Source organism: Penicillium expansum (genome assembly GCF_000769745.1).
Source record: "Penicillium expansum strain MD-8 chromosome Unknown contig348, whole genome shotgun sequence".
Lineage (NCBI taxonomy): Eukaryota > Fungi > Ascomycota > Eurotiomycetes > Eurotiales > Aspergillaceae > Penicillium > Penicillium expansum.
Window position 1 is genome coordinate 1 of NW_015971310.1, and position 23,256 is coordinate 23,256.

Consider the following 23,256-nt stretch of genomic DNA (forward strand, 5'->3'; position numbering starts at 1 on the left):
TGGTAAGCAGCTGGAGGACGGACGTACTCTCTCGGACTATAATATCCAGAAGGAGTCCACTCTCCACCTGGTGTTGCGTCTGCGTGGCGGCCAGTAATTTACGATTCTTTTTTCAACTTCGATAGGTTCTTCATAACCTGCATGGCGTTTGGTGGTTTTCGAGGCTGAGGCTTCTTTTCTTGCAATGTGTTTCCTGAGGACGGCTGCTCTCTTTTACTTTACCCACATTATCCTCATTGATATGTGGTAGATAGTTCTCTGCAATTAACTCTAGCAACATTTGCTAGTCTTTCCCTAGCATGCCATTTCATTGTAATACATTTGTAGGTAGACAGTGTTGATTGACAAGACATGGTGCATGAATGCTATCGGTGCAGGCATGTTTATCCCACCAGTATGACACCGTAGACCCATCTGCATATTCCATGTGTAAGTCTCATCTAGGCAATACTGTTCAACCACACCAGTTCTCGCCACCACGCCTCCAAGTCAAAACGCGCTAGGAATATCTATCCTTTTTTTTGCCTCTTTGCCACTCTCGCGTGCCAGGAACCACTTGTGGCGGAGGCGTAGAAGTGGTCGATATTCAAATGTTATGTAATCACATATCCTTATCGTGATAACACGACTTCCTCTTTTGACAGTTCCACCCACAAGTCGCAAGCTCCAGAGGATGCGAACCATCATCCGGGATGCCCGCCTACTTCTATCACCTTAGCTTGCAACTCCTCTCCCACAGTCGATCTGACGTGCCAAGCTCGCAAAAATCATCCTCCTTCGCACTACAGTCCGCATGGGAAGCTCTCCAACCATTCCAACAACGGAGCCGGCCTTCAACCTCCAGCCGCCTAGGAGATAATCAAACCCCACCAAACCCAGACCAGAGTTTGGCGCATCGCCAGAAACTCATCTCCACCCTCTCCACCGAAATCGCACCCACCCCACCTCGAACCACTACCTCCGCCAACACTTCTTACGATTTCAATACATCCTCTACTAGCTCCTCAGCCAGCACAACCCCACTCGAAGACGACAAGCGCTTCGGCGCTGTCTCCATCGAGTGCATTGACATGGTCACCCCAAAGCATCAGCCCAAACGCAGCTCAAAGCGCGGCTCCGTGCCCTCCATAGAACCAGAGAACCTCGTCGCCGCAGGTATCGGTACCGACATTCTAGGCGGTCTCCGCACAAAAGGCCGATACATCCCACTCGATTATGAGCTTGCCGAAAGCGTCTGGGGAATTGTACATCTGTACCGCGAATTGCAGGAGACGCCCTACCTCGGAAACGATGACGAATACCCCGCCTACCTGAAGGGCTCCTCAGCTGCGGCCCGCCAGCCCGTCGAGCAGCAGGCTACGTTGAGGCAGGGTCTAGCAGGTGCGGCGGGTGCTAAACAACCCGGTGCAGCGGGTCTTGCCGAATATCCTTTTCCTGAGACAAGTTCTTCCTCTGCGCAAAGTCCTGATGAGGATTGTACGACACTCTGTATACTCGCTGTGCCGTCTTATCTGTCGCCGGTGGACTTCTTGGGGTTCATGGGACAGCAGACTATGGATGATGTCAGTCATTTCCGGATGATTAGGACTGCGCGCGCGAATCGGTACATGGTTTTGATGAAGTTCCGGAGCGGGCGGAAGGCGAAAGAGTGGCAGAAGGAATGGAATGGCCATGTGTTTAATAGCATCGAGCCCGAAACCTGCCATGTTGTTTTTGTCAAAACGGTCGAAATCCAAGTTGTGGATGCCGAAACACCATCTGCTGAATATGGCGCCCTCTCCTCCAACATCTCGACCCCTTCTCGACCCCCGGTGTCCTCTACCGGACAAGCAACTCTTAGCGGCAAACCTCTCGCACCACCTACCCCTGCACTTATCGAACTACCGACCTGTCCCGTCTGTCTAGAACGAATGGACGAAACTACGGGGCTCCTAACAATAAACTGCCAACACGTCTTCCACTGCACCTGTCTCCAAAAATGGAAAGGCAGTGGCTGCCCCGTTTGCCGATACACACAAGACGATTATCGCAAAAGCAACGCAGCCCTTGCACCAGACGAGGAGCCCCAAGAATGCAGCATCTGCCACTCAGAAGAAAACCTCTGGGCCTGTCTAATCTGCGGCACGATCGGCTGCGGCCGCTACGACAACGCCCACGCCTTCGCCCATTGGAAAGAAACAGCCCACGCCTTCTCCATGGACCTCACCTCTCAGCGCGTATGGGACTATGTAGGTGACGCCTACGTCCACCGCATCATTCAAAACAAAACAGACGGCAAACTCCTCGAGCTACCCGCAGCGGACCACAGCGCCCTCGACCCACCAGACTGGGGCGACGCCGTCCCCCGCGAGAAACTAGAAAACATGAGTATCGAATACACACATCTCCTCACCAGCCAGCTTGAAAGCCAGCGCGCGTACTTTGAAGAAGTCGTCGAGCGCGCCGTCGATAAAGCATCGCAGGCTAGTGCCGCCGCCGCTGTGGCGGAGGTTAACGCTTCCAGCGCCTCATCGTGTCTGGAAGAATTACAGGCGAAGTATGATGCCGTGACACTTGAGACGCTGCCGTCGCTTGAACACGATCGCGCACGTGCGGAGAAAAAAGCGGAGAAATTCGAGGCCCTGGCGCGCTCGTTTGAGAAGGGATTCCAGGAGGAGAAGGCTATGAATCGAAATATGTTGTTAAAGTTGGAGAATCTTGCTAAAGAGGTTGATGGGCTTAAGGTTGCGAATGCAGATCTCGCGGAGCAGAACCGCGATTTGACGTTCTTCATTAGTGGCACGCAGAGGTTGCAGGGGCAGGGTGAGGAGGTTGAGCAGGGGACTGTTTCTGTACCTGAGCCCCCGGCTGCTTCGAAGAAGAAGAGAAAGGGGAAGGGGAAGAAATAGTTCTGGGTTAGGGGAAGTTGTTGCGTTTACCTTTGCTCAGATCGAGGGTGAATGGGTTAGGGTTGTATTCTTTTACTGCTATAATAGGGCGGTTGGGTGGTTACGTGCATTTAGCGAGGTGTACTGAAGTACACTAGGAACGAGTCAATGAATACATGTATGAAGTTATGAAATATCGATATGCAATGAGTACAACAGTCAAATAATATACAAATAGCTCAAAACAATGCAAATATAAATACACACATCTCTCAAAGTCATCTAAAGCTCCTTCCTAACAGCCCAGAAATAATTACCCCAATCCTCACTCCCAGGTACCATCTTCCATCCAATACCAGGAATATAAATAGCACCAACACACTTCCACCTCATCCCCTCCGCAACTGCACCCCCACCCCTCGAAACACCCGTATCAGCAGCCCTCATCAACCCCTCCTGCAACCACCCCTTTACCTCATCTGGGTTAACAAACTTGCTCCATTCATGCGTCCCGCGTGGCACAACACCTATCGGCCACGGGGCTTCAGCAATAACCTGGTTCAGGAGGAACGACGGCAGCGTCCGCGAAATAGTAGATCCAATCAGCCAACCACCGGGTTTGAGCGCGCGCAGACAGTTTTTCAGGAAGCTTAGCGGGGTTGAAGTTTTCGGGTCGATGTGTTCGAGGACTTCGAAGAGGGTTACGACGTCGAATTGTGGGGGAGTAAGTTGAGTTGAGGTAGAGCTGGAATTCGGGCTTTGGGTTTGAGTTGAAGCGGGAGTGGGAGTGGGAGTGCCAGCGTTGCCGGCAAGTACATCCTCCAGCGTCGTATTAAGGTACTTGAAGCGACCTGTACGCAGGTGCGTGTCAACGGTGGGATCCATGCGCGCGTGCTCGCGCGCCATTTGGATTAGGTCCGTTGACGGGTCGATTGCGGTCATTGAGGCGGCGAGGGTTGGGGTTGGGGCTGGGGCGGTTGGGTTGAGGGGGATTGTGCGTGCGAGGGACTCGGCGAAGATGCCGCCGCCGCAGCCTACGTCGAGGTAGTTGAGGGTTGCGGTGGAGGGTGTGGATGGGGTTGGGTTTGAGGTTCCTTCTGCTAGGCAGGAGGCGATGAATTCGTGTCGGAGAGGGTTCATTAGGTGCAGGATTCGCGAGGGGCCCATTGGGTCCCACCAGGAGCTGGCGAGGCCGGAGAAGTGGGAGAGTTCATCGGCGGAGACGGAGGATGTTGAGTGCGCCCGGGTTGGGAGGGTTTGGGTTGATGGGGTGAATGCGGGTGCGGAGAAAGAGTGGTTTGGTGAGGGCCTTGTTGAGCGGAGGGTTGAGCGGAGGGCTCGGACTGAGAGTGGGAGGGTACGGGGTCGGAGGGAGGCCATTGCGGAGGTAATGGTCTTGGTTGTGGGCGAGATTTGAGGTTCAATAGAGAATTGGCTCCGGGGTTTTGGTGCTCTGGTGAGCTTTAGTTGGCGCGGAGACCCGAGGATTATCTGCAAGGAAGTGTTAACTGGGGGATTTCAAGCGGCATTGAAAGCAACATAGATCCTACCAAATAAAGGATATCCTGAGCAATTGAGACGAGAACCTTGGAAAGTAGCATGAAGCCGATCACCAAATTGGAGATTCGATACCGAAACAAACACGCCAAGACAATTTGCCTCTGCGCACGAGTATCAGCTACATGAGCTTCCTTCCCGACTACGATGTACATCGACTACAATGGCCATGAATTTGATGCATTGAGTCATTGATCGTGTTCTATGATTCTCTTGCACCTCGCTGTCATAAGCAGCCATCTATAAAACTCCATTTGGTATCACAAAACAAAACATCATCGTCACAAATTCAATACAGTTAGCAAAGATGCCAATCATCTCAAGAGACAATCTTCGAAGCCCAGTTCGTGCGGCACATGTGGATGAGGAACTGACTCTACTTGGCTATCGACGTCATGGATCTCCATATCCTCGCCACTGGCAGTGTAATCCCAGACATGCTGGCCGGACCATGAAGCCAACTGATCCGGCACAGCAGCACCGAGTATAGGGAGGAAGTTTCCCGTGGTGATGTTGCAATCGAGTCCAAGAACGGTTCTGCAACGATCAAGCAATGTAGGGAAGAGGTACGAGGGCGAGCCACGAATCTGAGAAAGCGTGTGAAGTATACCCCATAGCAACTCGTTTGGATCAATAGTCGACTCGGCCAGTCTATGGATGGCTTTTGGTGCAAGGGATCTAGTCACATCGGCGACAGAAGATCCTAGATCAAAGAGTTTTTGCTCCTATGATATCCAAGTCAGTATATGAACAAACAACTTCATTTCGGCTTGACCTACCATTCCGATTCCATGCGCATCAACAGCCCCTTGCGATGCAGCACCAATCACGCTCATCACTGACTTACCCACCACCACTGGTAGATGAAATGGCAAAACTGGGTCATCGTGCGAACCAGGCTGCGTGGCATGGCTCATAGACAGTTTCCACATCATCGTCTGCAGCCACTGTTGAGTGATCAAGATATCAACCTGCTGGATCTCAAGGACTCCCTCCAGGGAAATAGCCTTGCACAGATTGGATTGGATGGCAGATGTTGGCGGTTTCTCTAATATGCTATCTCCGGCACCGGCGGAGATCCAATCATAAAGGTTCGGGGTGAGATTCTCAAAGATGTTGATCAGGTTGATGAATCCATAAGCCAGGATAGGATCTTCGGAGCAAAGGACCTGAGGCTTGTGAATAGAGCTGCGCAGCATAACTGGCTTCGCTTGTTGGAGAGCATAACCTCTACCAATTCACAGATCAGCCCCAGTTCAAAACATCATCGGTCCTTCATAATCAACCTACTCACCTCTCTGTAATAAACAAAAGCCAGAACACACGCCGTCTTTCCTCCGCTTCTTCAACCTCATACTCTGCATACGTTGACTCGCGATGCAACCCAAGTGTGAATGCAAACGAGGTGGCCTGGCACAAAAAGAACCAAGCCTGGTCCTGACGGTCAAGATTCCCATACGAGGCAAACAAAAAGAACGATGTCAAAAGTGACTCTGTGCTCAGTTCTTCCAAAACATCACAATCCAGCCGCGCCCGCACGGCCTCCGAAAGAAGCTCTTCTCCAGACATCAAAGAGTGCCCATCCCCAATACTCATACTCTGCAAACGGGCAGGATCTGGTACAGGCGTGGCCCCGTCCAGCTTTAACTGGATATGTGTAGCCGCACACAGGGACGCCAAAAGTGCATACCGCTGCGCCGACAGCTGCCCGGGCTGATGGCAATCCAGCCGGAGCTGGTCCGCGCTGACCACCGGCATAATAGGGAACAGGTATTTGAGATAGATATTGACATGAACGAGCAGAATCTGCGGCGAGAGACGGCGGGCGGCCGGTCTCGCATATCCAAAGCCATAACCAATGGCGGATTCCACGGTTGAGTCCGTGGAGCCTGGAGACGAAACGAGTTCCGGGGGCGGTATGTGGGGAAAAGTATCCGAAAAATCCTGGCCTGCAAACTGCGAGTCTGCGATTATAAATCCCGGCGAGTTAAATTGGTAGTCCGGGATCTCACCGATGCCGGCATTCTCGGGATACACATTCTCAGGAGGGTCTTGCCGGGATGACAGAGGGTGGATCGGGGCTAGGGGGTACAGGGTACGAAATTTAGGGCCCTTGCGACGGAGGACGTCGCTGTAGGAGCAGGAGAGAAGTAGCCGTTGGCATTTGTCGCATGGTAGTTCACGGGAACATTTTATTTTGCGACGGCGACAGTTGTCGCATGCCTGTTTTGGTTTGGATTGCTTGGTGGACATTGTTGAATCGTTGCTAGGACTTTGCTAGACTCGGTAGAGTTGAAGTTCATATTAGGTTCGAAAGATATAAAAGAAGGTTGCGATGGTTCCATCCGGGGAGTTTGGCAAGGCCCATTATAATAAAAAAAAGCAATACAAACCTGGGGAAGCGGGGGGTAAGGAAAAGGGAAAAACCCCCGCAAAGGCCCCTGCGTTAGAATTGTGCTTCGTATAGTGATTTTATTCTCATTGGCGTCCTTATGGATATTGCTATTCTTACTACTCTTCTGGCCTAGGGGCGTTGCCTCTCGGCCCGACTTCTCTCTGCGTCTACGTACATACCCCTCAGCCTCCGAACTATAAAGAATACAAGACATAAATAATATCACCATGATGATCACCGTGAAAGTTGACTCATTTAGTTACTACCTCCGTTCTAGGTTTCCTCATGATCCTCATGCCAATACTGATATGGATCCCAAATCTCGGCCCGGAAGCCAAGTACCTCTTTGGCCCAGGTACGGAGTACGGAGTACCTACGGGGCCATTACGGAGCCAAGTCGGCTCTGATGCCTAACATATTTATGGCGCTAATTTACAGGGACTTCGTACACTAAGATCAAAGATGCGGGATTTTCTCGCTCCCTTTAACTAGTTTGGTATAGAGTGGGCACCGCTAGGCTGCGCTGAGTATTCATCTCCGCTTCACATGTTGATATATTGTACCCGATCCAATCAATTTCTTCACGGCTTCGTTGGTTTAGGTATAGCTTTGGACCTGGACCCCTCTCACCAGTACCGAGATTGGTCCCTCGCGTATCCTTCTCGGCTTCCCGAAAGTGTGAAAATAAAGGGGGCACTGTCTTCTTCTATGTACAACATCTATCAAACGCAGGGGAGTTGACGTGCATAATTCCGCTATAGTTTGTATGGTTTATACTGTTTCGTAGAGATGGACTGTGGACCAATCGAACAATATTCCTGTGAAAGTCCCAGAATTACTTTAAACTCCTTTAACCAGTTGAATAATCTTCCTGCAATAGTCCCGGAATTGGCCCAAAAGCCTTTGGACCTCCGGGTATCCCGTAGTTATACGATTCTCCACTAGAGAGAAAGGACTCACCGCAGCTCGCCACCTAGAGGATTTATAAGATTATGATGAAATTAGATTATATAAGCGGGTCTCTGCATATTAATCTCAGGGTCTTGGATTCCGTAGCCTTTTACTATGGAACACGGACATTTATCGGACAACTGACCAATCACCAGCTTGAAATGGCATGATCTACCATGATCGTCAGTCTTTATATGACTTCCAAGAACTTCCAAGGTCGTAGGATGGTCCGGAGTAATTATATTCCACCTGGGCAAGGCTGATACTACTTATTCACAGTGGGGATTCTATTTCGAACTATACCACTTCTACCACTTACTACCTATTAATCTTTATGGTAGTCTATAGAGATATTTATCCCCTTCTACCTTCGACAGGATTGACCTATCTTATAACGTTTGGATATGAAAGACCAGAATTGTCTAAAACGCACTCCTACCCCTCTTTTGTGTACTTCGTAGGTTATACAGCCCTATTACGGAGTAGTGGACGTTATGTCGGGTCAACGTAAGGGGCCTCCGCATTTCACCCAGCCATTTCAGCTTTCTTTAGCTTCACGCTTGACCAGCCCCACAGAACTATTCAGCCCCTAAAGAAAGTATGTAATTGCATCGGTGAATCAACGGATATTCTTTTAGGTTCCACACCTCATCAGGTTCCTGCAAGTTCCTTCGCATAGTGCTACGAACTGGTCACACCCAGCAACCTATAAAAACCAGCTGGGACATGAACATCGAGAATCACCCCTGTTCTACAACCAAAATAGGGAAGTGGTCATCATGGTTGGTGTGAAGAATCTTTTTGCCGCTACTTGGCTCTTGCCAGCAGCCTATGGTGCCTTCTTGACCTCCGCCTCTGAGGCCTCGGGCTTCCACTCTACCGTTCCTTCTTCGACTTCTTCGGGAATATACTCTCAATTTACCATTCCAGCTGGCGCCGATGCTGGCGCCCAGCTGATTGCCAATATTGATGACCCTGAAGCTGTCGACGCGCAGTCGGTTTGTCCCGGGTACAAGGCATCAAATGTCAAGGAGTCTGCTCGCGGATTGACCGCTACTTTGACCCTAGCCGGAAAGCCATGCAATGCCTATGGTACCGATGTAGACTCGTTGGACTTTTCCATCGAGTACCTTGCTAATGACCGCCTCAACGTTCAAATTGTCCCGACTTATCTCGATTCTTCGAACTACTCTTGGTTCGTGTTGGATGAGCATGTCGTCCCCCGACCCACTTCTGATCATCATGCTTCAAAGAAGCATAGTGATCTTGAGATCACCTGGTCGAATGAACCTTCTTTCCATTTCAAAGTGACCCGCAAGGCTACCCATGATGCCATCTTTGATACAACTGGTTCGGTCTTGGTGTTTGAGAACCAGTTCATTGAATTCGTTACCTCATTGCCCAAGGATTATAACCTGTATGGCATCGGAGAGCACATCCAGCAGCTGCGTCTCTTGAACAATCTCACTTTGACTCTATATGCGTCGGATATGGGTGATCCTATTGATGAGTAAGTTTCATTCCTCAAACATATTTTCCCCCTAGATTGTACTGCTCTTTTGATGCTGACCACTTACAAGCAATGTTTACGGTTCCCAGCCTTTCTATCTGGACACCCGCTACTATGAAGTTGAACACAATGGTCATCACACCCTGGTTGCAAGTGACAAGGCCGATCAGTCTAAAGACTATGTTTCCTTCTCGCACGGTGTCTTTTCTAGAAATGCCCATGGCCAGGAGATCGTCATGAATCCTGAAGGTCTGAAATGGCGCACCCTGGGAGGCAGCATTGATCTCACTTTCTACTCGGGTCCTAGCCAAGCGGATGTGACCAAGAACTATCAGTTGAGCACCATTGGCTTGCCAGCATTGCAGCAGTACTTTACTTTCGGCTTCCACCAGTGCCGCTGGGGTTACGATAACTGGACTCAGCTTGAAGAGGTCGTTTCCAACTTCGATAAGTTTGAAATCCCGCTCGAGACTATCTGGTAAATTGACTCATCGCGCGTTTCTGTGGTTCAAGCAAGTTCTAACACAACTAGGAATGACATTGATTATATGCATGGTTATCGCAATTTCGACAATGATCAGCATCGTTATCCCTACAGTGAGGGTGAGAAGTTCATAGATCAACTGCACAGCAGTGGCCGTCATTATGTTCCCATTATAGACTCAGCTATCTACATTCCAAACCCTAACAACGCCTCTGATGCGTAAGTTCCCCTGGGCCTGTCCCGCAGAAACAATGCTGATTTATATTCAGCTATGACACATATACCCGCGGACACAAGGATGACGTCTTCTTGAAGAATCCTGATGGAAGTGAGTACATCGGCGCTGTCTGGCCCGGCTACACTGTCTTCCCTGACTGGCACAATCCTAAGACAGGCAGTTTCTGGGCGAACGAGATCGTCACCTGGCACAAGAAAATAGCCATTGATGGCATCTGGATTGATATGAGCGAGGTTTCTTCCTTCTGCGTTGGCAGCTGCGGATCTGGAAATCTTAGCATGAACCCATCCCATCCTTCATTCGCCCTTCCTGGAGAGCCTGGTAATGTTATTTATGACTATCCGGAAGGGTTTGAAGTTAGCAACAAGACTGAGGCTTCATCTGCGTCTGCGGCGTCGTCCAGCCAGGCTGCTGCCGCCGCCGCAACTGGCGGCTCTGCCTCTTCGTCCACCTCTTATTTGCGGACTACACCCACTGCGGGAGTACGTAACATCAACTACCCGCCATATGTGATCAACCATGACCAGGATGGCCACGATCTCAGCTCGCATGCCGTGTCCCCGAACGCCACTCACTTTGATGGTGTTCAAGAATACGATGTGCACAACCTCTTCGGTCACCAAATCCTCAACGCCACCTACCATGGCCTGCTGAAGGTCGATGAAAAGAAGCGTCCCTTCATCATCGGCCGCTCAACATTCGCAGGTTCTGGTAAATGGGCCGGTCATTGGGGTGGTGACAATGCCTCTAAGTGGGCATACATGTTTTTCTCCATCCCCCAAGCCCTCTCATTCTCCCTCTTCGGAATTCCCATGTTCGGCGTCGACACCTGCGGCTTCAATGGCAATACCGACGAAGAACTCTGCAACCGCTGGATGCAACTATCAGCCTTCTTCCCCTTCTACCGCAACCACAATACCCTCTCCGCAATCTCGCAAGAGCCCTACGTCTGGGAATCCGTCACAGCCGCCGCAAAATCTGCCATGAAGATTCGCTACGCAATCCTCCCCTACTTCTACACCCTCTTCCACGAGGCCCACACAACCGGCTCCACCGTCATGCGTGCCCTGGCCTGGGAATTCCCTACAGACCCCTCCCTCGCCGCAGTCGACACCCAGTTCCTCCTCGGCCCCTCGATCATGGTCGTCCCCGTGCTCACCCCACAAGCTACCTCCGTCAACGGCGTTTTCCCGGGCCTCAAGCATGGCGAGGTCTGGTATGACTGGTATACCCAGACTGCCGTGGACGCAAAGCCCGGTGTCAACACCACCATTCCCGCCCCGCTTGGCCATATCCCCGTTTTCGTGCGTGGAGGCAGCGTCTTGCCGATGCAGGAGCCAGCTTTGACCACAAAGGAGGCGCGTGGCACGCCATGGTCTTTGCTCGTCGCGCTCGGTGGCAGTGGAGCTGCTTCTGGACAGTTGTATCTCGATGACGGAGAGAGCAATTCTCCGGATGAGACGCTTGATGTTACTTTCAGCGTCAAGGGCTCCAGTCTGACTGTCAAGTCGAAGGGTAGCTGGGAGGAGTCGAATCCTCTCGCTACTGTTACTGTTCTCGGTGTGTCTAAGAAGCCTGGTGATATCAAGTTTAATGGTACTCCTGTGCCGGCTTCTGGTGTGCAGTATAATGCTACCTCGCATGTGTTGTCTATTGGTGGTTTACAAAAGTTGACAAAGGAAGGTGCTTTCAGTGAGAACTGGACATTGAAGTGGTAGGTGGTAGATTGTGGAATGACTCAGGAGATAATTGGGAATAGGGTCTTTTGGCACGCAAATTGGCTGTCTTCTCTATAGTTTATTCCAGTGGCAGTGAGATTCATATGAATCTCTATTTTTTAACGGCAACAATGAACTGTTATTGTTATATCCTTTCTCCTTCCCTTCGCGATATCCTTTTATTGTCTTTTTTTTGTCTTCCTTACTATCTAAAGACCGAGCACTTATTGTTAAAGTACCGGTAACTCTGTATAACCTCACCTCAGCTGAGTAGAGAAGAAACGGCATGACCACCCCTACACCCGATCGCGTTCCCAGATAGCCTGTTCAAAGATCTACAGATTCTAATCTCCCATGTCGGGCCGAATTATGAAGCCCAAATATAGATCGTCTTTGCGCTTCATACCACACACGTCATCTCTAGTAGTCACCTTGGGATTTTCTATCATACAACGGAGTACATACCCTAAATCATCCTAGCAGCATATACCAAGACCGTTAGCATCTCCTCGTGCCCGACTAAAACCCGAAATTCCCTCAGCAAAAGATCGACGTCATCTCAAACGAGCCAATCACCCATTGTAACCCCATCTATATCCCCGCGTCCCTGCAAATTTGGGGTACGAGTCCCCGCGCACGCTGATTCGACCAAATCCCGTGTCAGGGGCTTCGATGGGGATTATTTTAATTTCGCACATGCCGTGCGCTAGTCTTGTAACCAGGGCCAATCATTTCAAGGTTAGGCATGCATCTATAGTCTTGCAACTTTGCTTTTTCCCGGCAGGGCTGGGAGGGGAAATCGGGATCTGACGAGTTGGATGTGAAGGATGATAGTGGGATTTCCGTTTCAGGAGATGATCTGTGAATTAATTATGGGGTTTGAGACCATGTAGACCTATCTCCTTCTGTTTTCTAGTTGCGTCTTGGATTGTGCTGTGGCTGGGGACGGGCATTTAGATGATATTATTTTTCATTTGAGCAGATGCATCCGTGAAGATCTTCATCTGGGCTTTTGGCGTTTATTGGCTTAAGCCATACTCCCTCCCGGAGTCTGATTTCAACTGCTATTGGTCTCTTTTATTTCTATTCGTCTGCCGCTGTATGCATGGCTTTTGCTAGGGTATTTATATCAAGCCCCTTGCAGCGCCTTTTGTTGGAATATCCCGTTGCTGAACGACTCTCCTTTCTTTTGCTACTGAGCTATCGGTGCTGAAATATCTACAAGATGGTTCTCGCACGATTTGCTTGGCTTACCAGCTTGGTTGGCACTGCCATTGCTGCCACTCCAGCTGAATGGCGATCGCAGTCGATCTACTTCATGCTCACTGATCGCTTTGCGCGAACGGATGGCTCGACTACTGCTGCTTGCGATACCAGTGATAGAGTAAGCTGCTGTTTATGTATCGACTCTATGACATGAAGATAGAGCTAACTGTACTTGCTGGATAGAAATACTGCGGTGGAACCTGGCAAGGAATCATAGATAAGGTCAGTAACGCTCTAATCCTTCATATATCACACAACTGACCAATCTCTTAGCTGGACTACATCCAAGGAATGGGCTTCACGGCAATTTGGATCACCCCTGTAACCGGTCAATTAACCGAGGACACCCCATACGGGGATCCCTATCATGGGTACTGGCAGCAGGACATGTGAGTATCGCAAAGCAGAAAAGACAACCCTTCAACTCTGCATGCTTACTGACCAATATTAAGCTATGCCCTCGACTCAAACTACGGAACTGCAGACGATCTTAAGGCCCTCGCTGCGGCTTTGCACAAACGCGACATGTATCTCATGGTCGATGTAGTAGCAAACCACATGGTAAGTCAACTCATCCGAATCATCCCCGATAATCCAGGTTGAGACTGACATGTATGGGATAAAAAGGGCTACGACGGCGCAGGTGCTGACGTAGACTACACCAAATTCAACCCCTTCAACGATGCAAAGTATTTCCACTCCTACTGCCCAATCACCGATTACAGCGATGACACCATGGCGCAAAACTGCTGGCTTGGCGACAATAAGGTCTCACTGCCAGATCTGGATACACAGAGCACAGAGGTGCAGGATATTTGGTATGACTGGGTTGGATCTTTGGTCTCCAACTACTCCAGTAAGTTGTTTTTCTCTCAAATTCACCCTTAGCAAGATATATCGCCATATCTAGAGACTGACCAATGTATAGTCGACGGCCTCCGCATTGACACAGTCAAACATGTCCAGAAAGATTTCTGGCCCGGTTACAACAAGGCCGCGGGCGTCTACTGCGTAGGCGAGGTCTTTGATGGAGACGTCGATTATACCTGTCCATACCAGGAGGTAATGGACGGAGTGCTTAACTACCCAATGTGAGATCCAGCTTATACATGGAATGTACCAGATACACAGGGAGAACTAAAAATAATGAACTGAAATAGCTACTACCCCCTCCTCAAAGCCTTCCAATCGACCTCGGGAAGCATGACCGACCTATACAACATGATCAACACGGTGAAATCGACCTGCAAAGATTCAACCCTTCTCGGGACCTTCCTAGAGAACCATGATAACCCACGTTTTGCCTCGTAAGTGGAAATTCCATAAAAGCAACGGGCATAATTCCACTCTGTATATCTAAAACTGACATCTCTCCCTTGGGAACCCAGAGTCACCAACGACATTGCCCTCGCCAAGAACGCAGCCACATTCACTATCATGGCAGACGGTATTCCTATCGTCTACGCAGGACAGGAGCAGCACTATAGTGGCGGCGAGGACCCAGCTAATCGTGAGGCTCTGTGGCTGTCTGGATACAACACGGACAGCGAGCTGTACAAGCTCATTGCGACGGCCAATGGTGCTAGAAATCAGGCGATTGCAAAGAGTACCAACTATACTATTTACCAGGTATGTGCTTGTCTCTCTGTCTCAAGTGAATGAAGAAAGGAAGGACAGAAAAAACTAACTCCGTCTTCACAGAACTACCCAATCTACAAAGACGACAGCACCATTGCCATGCGGAAGGGCTATGATGGTGGGCAGACAATTACCATCCTAACGAATCTCGGCGCAGGAGGTAAAGAGTACTCGGTTTCGATTCCTGGTACTGGATTCGCAGCTGGTGCGAAGTTGACAGAGGTTGTCTCCTGCGCCAGCGTTACTGCTGGTGAGAGTGGGGAGGTGTCTGTTCCTATGGCTGGTGGAGCTCCGAGAATTTTGGTCCCCACCTCTTTGCTTGAGGGCTCGACTCTCTGCTCGTCGTAGATTTCGGATTCGAGGTATTGGTGGTCGGGTCGAGGCTAGTCTGCCCCTTTGCTCTCTCGGGGGCTCTTGATAAATAGATCTTTCTTCCCTTTGCTTCGTTGACAAGTGGAAAGTGTATATATGAATCGATTGGTGTTTTTCTACTTCCTTTCGAATGACTTATCACCTTTGACCATATTTTGCCAGTTTGAGGTTTAGATTGTAGAGATGAGAGTTCATTCGGGATTCTGAATGAAGGATGCCCCGGTGTATTAGGAGAGTTAGGACAGAATGAACTATCTAATCTCGGAAGCTACGTGAGAATAGATATGGAAAGCATGTAACTGAATATGTACGTTATTTGAATCTAAGTAACATCTAACTACTTCGATGGATATAACCACGAAACAAAGAAGCCGATCGAACAAGTCATGACTCTTTCCATTTGTGCTTTTTGCTATTAGGATCCTGCGCCAGAAAAAGGAAGAAGAAAAAGAAGAAGAAAAGCACAACACAACACAACACCCAAGTCCCGACATATCCAACCTCATTATCAACTCATCATGCATCAACTCCAATAATCTAGAACCCAAAACTCAACGACGCATTCACATCACCAATCATGCAGAGCCCTCGGCACTAGACCAATAGGCATAGCTCCACCAGTAGTACCAGTCGTCGGAGAATGGAACAAATCCGGCGCCTCAAACGCAGGCTGCGAAGCCGTATACCCAGGCATCATCTGTTCAAGACAATTATACCCCTCAACAAGGGAATCCAAGCCCTCAGCGCTAGACATGAGCTGGGAGATATCCATGCCAGAACGATGATGTTGCGATGCACCAAACATCTGCACGCCCTTGACCTCGGCAACTGGAGACGACGAATGCGACCCCGCAGCGACAACGGTACTCGTCTCCGAATACCGCCGCTGCACTTCGCCGACAATGCACGCGATCCGATATGAGAGGTTGTCGCCGCCCGGGGCGAGGTGCAGTAGGAAGCCGCGGACTTGGCTGATTAGTGGGTCGGTGAGTGTGTAGTCGCAGAGCGTGAGCGCGGCGTAGCCGACAATGAAGTAGACGTGGTCAATGAGAGCGGGTGCGGTGGTGAAGCGCGTTTGGAGGAATTGGGTTATTATTAGGCGGGCCGTGCCGCAAATTTCTGGGAGGAGGCGCTCGCTGTCCGGTTGGAGGCGGGCGGCTGTTCGGTAGAGGAGGAGCTGGCAGAACCAGAGGTTTAGGTTGAGAGTTGAGTCTTCGCTAGTGGCTATTGGGGGGGTGTGATTGTTAGTTTGTGGTGAGTGGGCGTATAGGGGAGGGTGTTGATGTACTTAGGAGATGGGCCCATTCCATTTTCCAGCGCTCCAGTTCTTCGTATTCGGTTTCTGCGAATTGGATGCGGTGCTGGGTGTGTTGAAGGCGGAGAGCGATGCGGTATAGTTGGATTTCGGCGACGATTCTTCCGTCTTCTGGTGTGGCGGCTGCGTGTTCTAGGATGCGGGGGCATTGATTGATGTATTGTTGTTGGATGTTGACGGCGCGGCCGTTTGCAAGGGCAGAGCTATTGGGTCAGTGTTAGATCGGATATCTGACGGTTTTATTAGATAGAACATACTGTAGCTGGGTTGCGCAGAGTGTGTTCCACAGACGCAACTGAGCAAGTAGCTCGTCTGGATTTAAGCTGTCTCCTGGCAAGGTATTGAGGAAGTTAAAGGAGATGAGGGCATGGTTGATCGAGATCCCGCTCAGCAACCAGTCATCCATCAGTCCTTCTTTATGAACGGAAGTAGAGTATAGACAAAGTAGTGTCAAGGCCTGCAGCATGTCGCTTGTCATGGGCGGGGGCTTCCACAACACCTTCGCCACGGCATGTTGGACACAAAGTGATATATCGCGGACGGTGTGTTGTGATAGACCCGGCAGATATCGCGAAGCCAGAAGACACGCAGTGTTGAAAAGGAGTGTATTTGACCGTTGAATGCTGGAGGAATGATTTATTGAGACCCAGTGGCCGAAATATTCGACGAAACTGGCGAGATGATTAGCAGGGAGGTCCAGTGGCAAACACATAATCAGACACACAGTTCAATCAATTTCACGGAGAGCTTGGAATCTACGATGCCCTGGGTGACGATGTCTCCGAGGATGTCGGCATCGGAGAAGTGATCTCTCTCGCCGAAACATTCGGCTTGCAGGTCCCGAATTATTTGCGCTGGCTTGAGCGGATAAAAAGATGAGGACATGCTATCACTCGAAGATGCTCCGTCTAGACTGTTGTTTCTAGTTTGTATGGTTGGGCTGCAGGGCATGCTGGGGGAGCGGTTCACCATCTGCCGCATCAGATGTATCATCTCCCCCATGCCTCGTTCAAGAGAGACAAGCCGTTCCTCGATTGATGGTATAGCGGTCGCGTCCGACCAGGTGGATGCATTGTCCTGGAATCGCTCTGTTGTCTCGGGGAGCTCGCATTCAAGTCTTTTATACGAATAGTTAGCATAAAGATAAACGGGAGACTCCAAAGAAAAAGCAAAAATCGAGTATATGTAAAAACAGATGAATAAAAGGACCAAACAAACCTAAGAGATAAACAGCGACGACAAGCATGACCACGGGGATCAACGTCACAGCGAGTCTTGAGCTTGCGACAAGTATTACAAGCCGTCATTGATCGTCGAATACGCCCTTTCGGCCTCGTATCTTGGCACGCGCCCGAGTCGATTCTGCTGCCATCCTCTGGAATAATGCTCTTGGTTTCCCACGAGATGTGACTATTTGAAGGGCCGGTTCTCGTCATTGTATTGGTTGTTGTGAATGGTTACTGTGAGTATGGTATGTGTGGTAATGTGTACTGTTTAGGATCATCTATTGTCTCCGATGGACGAAAGATGAGAAATGTTAGAGGAAGAAAAAGGCTTAATATGATCAACAATTGGACCCTTAGCAGAAGGCCAAAATCAAAAACCTGAAGATCATTTGGTTATCAGGGAGATCCAAGCCTTATAATAGCGGGTCACCTAGATTAGCAGGCTGAGCGTGGGACCTTTAGCCAATTGCGACAAGAGACCGATTACTGACGATATCGAACTCCGCGCAGGTACATCCCGTTCATGGCGGATTCTAGCGGACCATGGCGGACCTGGGGTAATCGAATGTGCATCCACCAATCTGAAAACATCCCGCAGGCTTCTAGAAAGGTAGCGATTGTCGGTGCATACTTTTTAAGAGGGGGTTGATACTATCGTGTTAACTATTCCCCCTCCCCTGGGCCCAATTTCCCAATTTTCCCAATTTTCCCAATTTTCCCAATTTCCCCGACGAAAACCGTAGGAGAGGGGCTTGAGGGGGTTTGAGTGGCACGATCAATACTAGATTTGTCCTTGGGCGTTTGATTCTCGACGCGTTCCTCTTAATTGAGAAGCTCGTGTTTATCGTGAGATGATTTCCCTTTTTCTTTTCCTATCTCATTCAACTACTTCGCTACATTTGCTGGCTCGGACATTTCCGACCTAAGTAAGATGTAGAGACAAGGGTCCAGATTGAAAATTGTAGACACTATAATATGATTTGGTAGGCATCCTTGTTAAAATGATCTTAAGTGGGGGTGAGGAACAGGATCCAAGTGGGGATGGACAACAGGCCAACAACGATAACTCGGGTAATCATTGGCTAACATGTGCAATGTCTCAAATGAAATGGCTATCAGGATTGGAGATCGCAGCGATGTGACCTTGTAACTTTGAGGCCCGCTTAACAACGGGTATCTTGCCCGTTTAATGCCCTAGTGGCCCCCCCCCTATTAGTAGGTGGTTGTTCTTATTTGACCTTATTAGGTCTTATCCTTCGGGGCTTGAGCTATCGTTGGTTTTCCAGCCGTGTCCTTGGGTTGATTACTATTGGATCTACCAAGTGAATCGCTGCCCCATTCCCCGTTTCAATTATGTCTTAGCCTTAGCTAAAAGCAAAATACGAGTATGGGATGGTGCGGGACAAGCATTTTCATATCATATCATCCATATCACTCATATCAATGACAGCGCCGATCGCACTAAAAACATGAAAATTAAAAATTCATGAATCATGTCTTCGGTACTAAGTGATATCTTTTTAGCGCTGAGGCTGGCGTCAATACATATCCCGGGATGCAACGCTAGCAAATGTTCTAATTTATCCTAAAATTGCTAATCGCGCAACGCTGAGTGGCAATACGGAAGAATATATACCAGTTACCCGAGAAAGGCAACCGAGGTCTTTTTTTTTCGGTTTTTATAAAGATCCACTTTACCGAAGAGCAATATAAACCGAAATATAAAATTTCATGCAGAGGAATTAGTGCCGACCCTTCCGGCTGTTAGTGTTCTTTTTTTGTCTTTTTTTGTCCTTTTTTGTCCTTTTTTATCCTTTTTTTATCCTTCTTTATCCTTTTTTATTTTTTATTGAACGCGGGAACTTCGGATAAAGAAGCGGTCAGTTTAAATTTAATATAGTCCGTATCCGTACGGATGGCTATGGTTAAATCGTTTAATGTATACTATTCGGTACTATAAGTCCGTATGCGTACCTTGATCCTGATCAAGCGTAGAATAGACTTGGCTCATTCAACTCTGGGGTAACCGTTAAAGGTCCACAGCAACAACGAACTAGACTTCACTTCTTATCGGCACTTTACTCCCTAGATTAAGCTGCATTATGCGCTCAATTTCATTATCATTATGTAAAAGTCTTTTGAGCTTTGGCTTAGCGGGGTGGCCCGAACAAGCTATTCCCAGACACTTAGTGATGCGCCTCGAAACGCTTAGGACAGGGACATGGTTGATATCACCGGAGCATAGTTATATTTATGGCTTGCATTAGGGGATGAACAAGGTTCTACGCACTTCCATTATCTTTCCTTCGGAGCAGCAACCCTCTATAGTCCAGAGGAAGATCTCTCTCTAGGGTCTATACGAAGATCGAGAGACAACGCCGATCACTTCGAGGTGCCTCGGATAATGATACTGAGAGAGCGTATTTTGCCCGCTTCTCAACGGCACAAGGCTTTGGCAAGCCTGAAATCATAGCACGCAAAGTGGGAAATGAAAGCCACAACCAACCCCCTCTTATGATGAGAGTGATGCATCGAGGGGTCAACAGGGTTAACAACGCAATGCAGTCAGATCAAGCACGCTTAAGCAATGTCTTATTGGCTAGAGGAGAGTTTCCCCTCCCTTTTTCTATATTGCTTCTCTACATCTTCCCTGCAGGACCGTCTGACCATGGGCCCTCCAATGAATAAATTCCATGCAGCCACCAGGCTGGGATTTCAAACTCAAACGCTCAAATTCTCCATCCGAGCGGCTGGTAAACTCGCTAACTTTCGACTTCGTGCCAGCGAGGCGGACACGGTTCTCGATTCTGATTACTCCGTATGGAGTACTTGCAGGGATCATATGTACATGGGTGTTTCAAAGATAAGGAGCATTTTGACTGTTGGATATCTCTATCTCGTTTAGAGAGATGGGCTGAGAACACATGTTTTTGGTGATGTAAATCTCTCGACCCGTGTCTAGACTGATACACATCATAGCGTAGTTGAGTGATTCATCATAGCGTGGTGGAGTGATTTACTAGTACAACATACGGAGTAGAATCTGAGAACATGTGAAATTGACAGAATGATCGCTTTGGGGGCTAGAACCGGCCTTTCCACCTAGGACTAGTAGACTTGGACGTCGAGCTGCCTCTTAACCGCCCATCTACCTATAACACTATTATTCTACACCCGTTCAGCACGGTTGGTTATCTGTAAGACCCTCGGGGGAGGACCTAAGTGGATACTTGAAATGAACGGTGGATTCGGGAAATTCGGGAAATAGAGACCGCGTGTACAAAGTACGAAGTAGATTACGAAGTAATTATTTCCAGCTCGGTTCCTGATTTACACCAACCTTGCATATGTTGTATATCAACGGTTTTCGGCCATAGCGCAGTCGTAAACATAAGACGTATGCATTTTCAGGACTCTCTCGTACTCTGTCTGCATTGGGGCTGGGGGCAATCTCTTCGTGAATATTGTCACGGCTCACACAATTCCACTGTTTATTTTTTTATTTTTTTATTTTTTTTCAATTGTCCGTGTAGATGACCCCTTCTCAATCATTTGCGACGATATCATCATATTGACTCGATAGAATTCAAAATAATTCAATGTTGTGAATGTAGTTGTAGTTAGTCACGTGAGACTTGTTTTCAACCAAATGGTCAATGCCACCCTGGAACATCGCCAGTCAACGTTGTGTCTCACCCAATGAGCTAAATGAGCTACATAGATTGTCACCCGATCTCGATGACCCAAATAGATGAGTAGATAATCTCATATCCAAGATATCTGTATCCAAAGAACATAAGAGTTGATTTGCATCCAATGTCCGCGACTGGAGTGGATCACCCCACGCGACGCCCATGCGATCGTTGCCGCCATCGCAAGTCGCGATGTATACGAGAGCCCGAGAAAGACAACTGCACATTTTGTAACTTGAATGGTCTGGAATGCACATTTCTTCATGGTCCCCGACCGCGGAAAAGGGCCAGGAAGTCGCCGAGCACAACAGAAAAAGAAACCAAGTACGTTTCAATAGAAACGCAATACCCGGGACCATTCTGAACTGACTCCAATCAAAGGATAAAAAGACACTGCAAGTCTCTAACGCCATCCACTGTTGGGTCTGTCGAAGAACAGACTATGGCTGATCCAACCAATTCACGATTGGATGGTACATTAGGTCTAGAGCTTCATCTACATTCCGAGTATATCGGCCCCGCCAGCTATCACGAACCTGAACTTCTTGATCTGCGGCCATCAGCTGTGTCACTCTCTGGCCATGAAAGATGTTATCCGCGGCGTGTGAATCAATCTGCCGCATTCATGACCTACCCTGATAAGGACTCGGCTTCTGAGATGCAACGCATCGCCGACCTAGATCGTATCGAGGAATCGATACGTCCGCTGGGACCAACCTTGGTAAATCTTTATTTTCGCATCATGCACCGCACATTCCCGATCTTGGACCAAGGCGTGTTCCTGGAGAAATATGCCCGGTCCTACCGCGAGTTCTCACCACCATTACTCGCTGCCGTTTACCTTGTCGCGCTGGACTGGAAGCTCTTTGATCGAACTCTCGCTACTGCACCTCGGACACCAGATGCTGAAGCTCTAGAAGATCTAGCAATGCAAGCCATGGCTGACGACCTGAAGCGGCCCAAGCTCTCCACGTTACAGGCTGGCCTGTTGTTATTGCAAAGAATGAGGTCTTCCCATGGCACTCTTCCGGCTCAACTGCTATCGCTTGGGCACACTTTGGGAATTCATATCGACTGTACTGGTTGGAAAATCCCAGAATGGGAGAAAGGTCTACGACGACGTTTAGCTTGGGCGCTATACATGCAGGACAAGTGGGGCGTTCTTGTGCATGGGCGACCGTCTCTCATTCCTGCTCAGATTGACGATGACGAGGGGACGAGCGACTGGCACGTTGGCCCGTGTACATTGAATGACTTCCCAGAAGCAACCGCTGAAGAGGAAAATGGGGACGGAGGTGTGGACGGAGCCGCGGGTCGGGCAGCATTCCTGCAATCTATTGAATTGACCAAGATCTTCAGTCGCATTGTGGCCACATTTTGCTCCATCGGTGCAACCAAAAAGGGCGGACGACTTGAGCGGATTGGACCGTCAGGTGCGATGAGTCTAGCAAAACCCCTAGCGATGGAGTTGCGCGAATGGCATGCGGCACTGCCCGCCAGCCTGCAGCTGGAATCCACGCCCTCATTGCGGCTCTCGACGAACGGCGCCTTGCATCTCTCACATATGGCAACAGAGTTGACCATCCACCGTGCATTACTCCGTGTTCTGACCCCAGATAGCGCGCCGTCTCTTCGTTCGGCGATTCGAACTGCTGCCCGCGCCCGACTGACGTCGGCGATGAACTTGATTGAATCCTTCCAGCCCGAGCATATTCAATCATTTTGGGGCTTTGCAGCAGCGGCCCAGGTGGCTTTAGTCGGTGCCTTTGCTGGTCTTTTGTGGGCAACGAGTCCTCAAATGGACGAAGCCGCGGGTTACGTTGAACAACTCGAAAAGCTTCGCTGGATCCTGCAGGTACGGGCATCCGCTGCTCCATTTGCTCGCGAGGCACTTCGTATGCTTCATGAAGAAGTCGGTGATTTGGCTGCTGTAAAGGCAGCTACATTCCGAGACTCTTAGCGCTTGTGTGCTCCTGTTACTCCACTGGCCTATGAGAAACTTTGCCTACAGCACTCTTTCCCCCAAG

General features: G+C 49.3%; 6 protein-coding genes across 6 annotated transcripts; 4 read left to right on the top strand and 2 right to left on the bottom strand.

The window, feature by feature from the left end:
* Positions 1-692: 692 nt before the first annotated feature.
* On the top strand, positions 693-2,888 carry PEX2_097490 (putative RING and UBP finger domain protein; the record flags this gene model as incomplete). The annotated part of the gene is made up of 1 exon (XM_016747019.1): positions 693-2,888. One exon carries the CDS (start codon positions 693-695, stop codon positions 2,886-2,888), a length of 2,196 nt encoding a protein of 731 aa, XP_016598588.1.
* Positions 2,889-3,149: 261 nt separating this feature from the next.
* On the bottom strand, positions 3,150-6,677 carry PEX2_097500 (putative C6 transcription factor (AmyR); the record flags this gene model as incomplete). The annotated part of the gene is made up of 5 exons (XM_016747020.1): positions 3,150-4,358; positions 4,418-4,528; positions 4,805-5,149; positions 5,204-5,654; positions 5,719-6,677. The coding sequence occupies 5 exons, from the start codon at positions 6,675-6,677 to the stop codon at positions 3,150-3,152; spliced, it is 3,075 nt and encodes a 1,024-aa protein (XP_016598589.1).
* A 1,872-nt stretch (positions 6,678-8,549) lies between these two features.
* On the top strand, positions 8,550-11,720 carry PEX2_097510 (glycoside hydrolase family 31 protein; the record flags this gene model as incomplete). The annotated part of the gene is made up of 4 exons (XM_016747021.1): positions 8,550-9,280; positions 9,351-9,758; positions 9,813-9,983; positions 10,034-11,720. 4 exons carry the CDS (start codon positions 8,550-8,552, stop codon positions 11,718-11,720), a joined length of 2,997 nt encoding a protein of 998 aa, XP_016598590.1.
* A 1,225-nt stretch (positions 11,721-12,945) lies between these two features.
* PEX2_097520 (alpha-amylase) lies at positions 12,946-14,972 on the top strand (the record flags this gene model as incomplete). The annotated part of the gene is made up of 9 exons (XM_016747022.1): positions 12,946-13,104; positions 13,170-13,208; positions 13,260-13,375; positions 13,439-13,547; positions 13,614-13,842; positions 13,915-14,077; positions 14,147-14,293; positions 14,375-14,615; positions 14,688-14,972. 9 exons carry the CDS (start codon positions 12,946-12,948, stop codon positions 14,970-14,972), a joined length of 1,488 nt encoding a protein of 495 aa, XP_016598591.1.
* A 592-nt stretch (positions 14,973-15,564) lies between these two features.
* PEX2_097530 (uncharacterized protein) lies at positions 15,565-17,747 on the bottom strand (the record flags this gene model as incomplete). Its single annotated transcript, XM_016747023.1, has 5 exons — positions 15,565-16,220; positions 16,285-16,514; positions 16,569-16,982; positions 17,036-17,428; positions 17,530-17,747. The coding sequence occupies 5 exons, from the start codon at positions 17,745-17,747 to the stop codon at positions 15,565-15,567; spliced, it is 1,911 nt and encodes a 636-aa protein (XP_016598592.1).
* Positions 17,748-21,671: 3,924 nt separating this feature from the next.
* On the top strand, positions 21,672-23,189 carry PEX2_097540 (fungal specific transcription factor domain-containing protein; the record flags this gene model as incomplete). Its single annotated transcript, XM_016747024.1, has 1 exon — positions 21,672-23,189. One exon carries the CDS (start codon positions 21,672-21,674, stop codon positions 23,187-23,189), a length of 1,518 nt encoding a protein of 505 aa, XP_016598593.1.
* Positions 23,190-23,256: the final 67 nt, after the last annotated feature.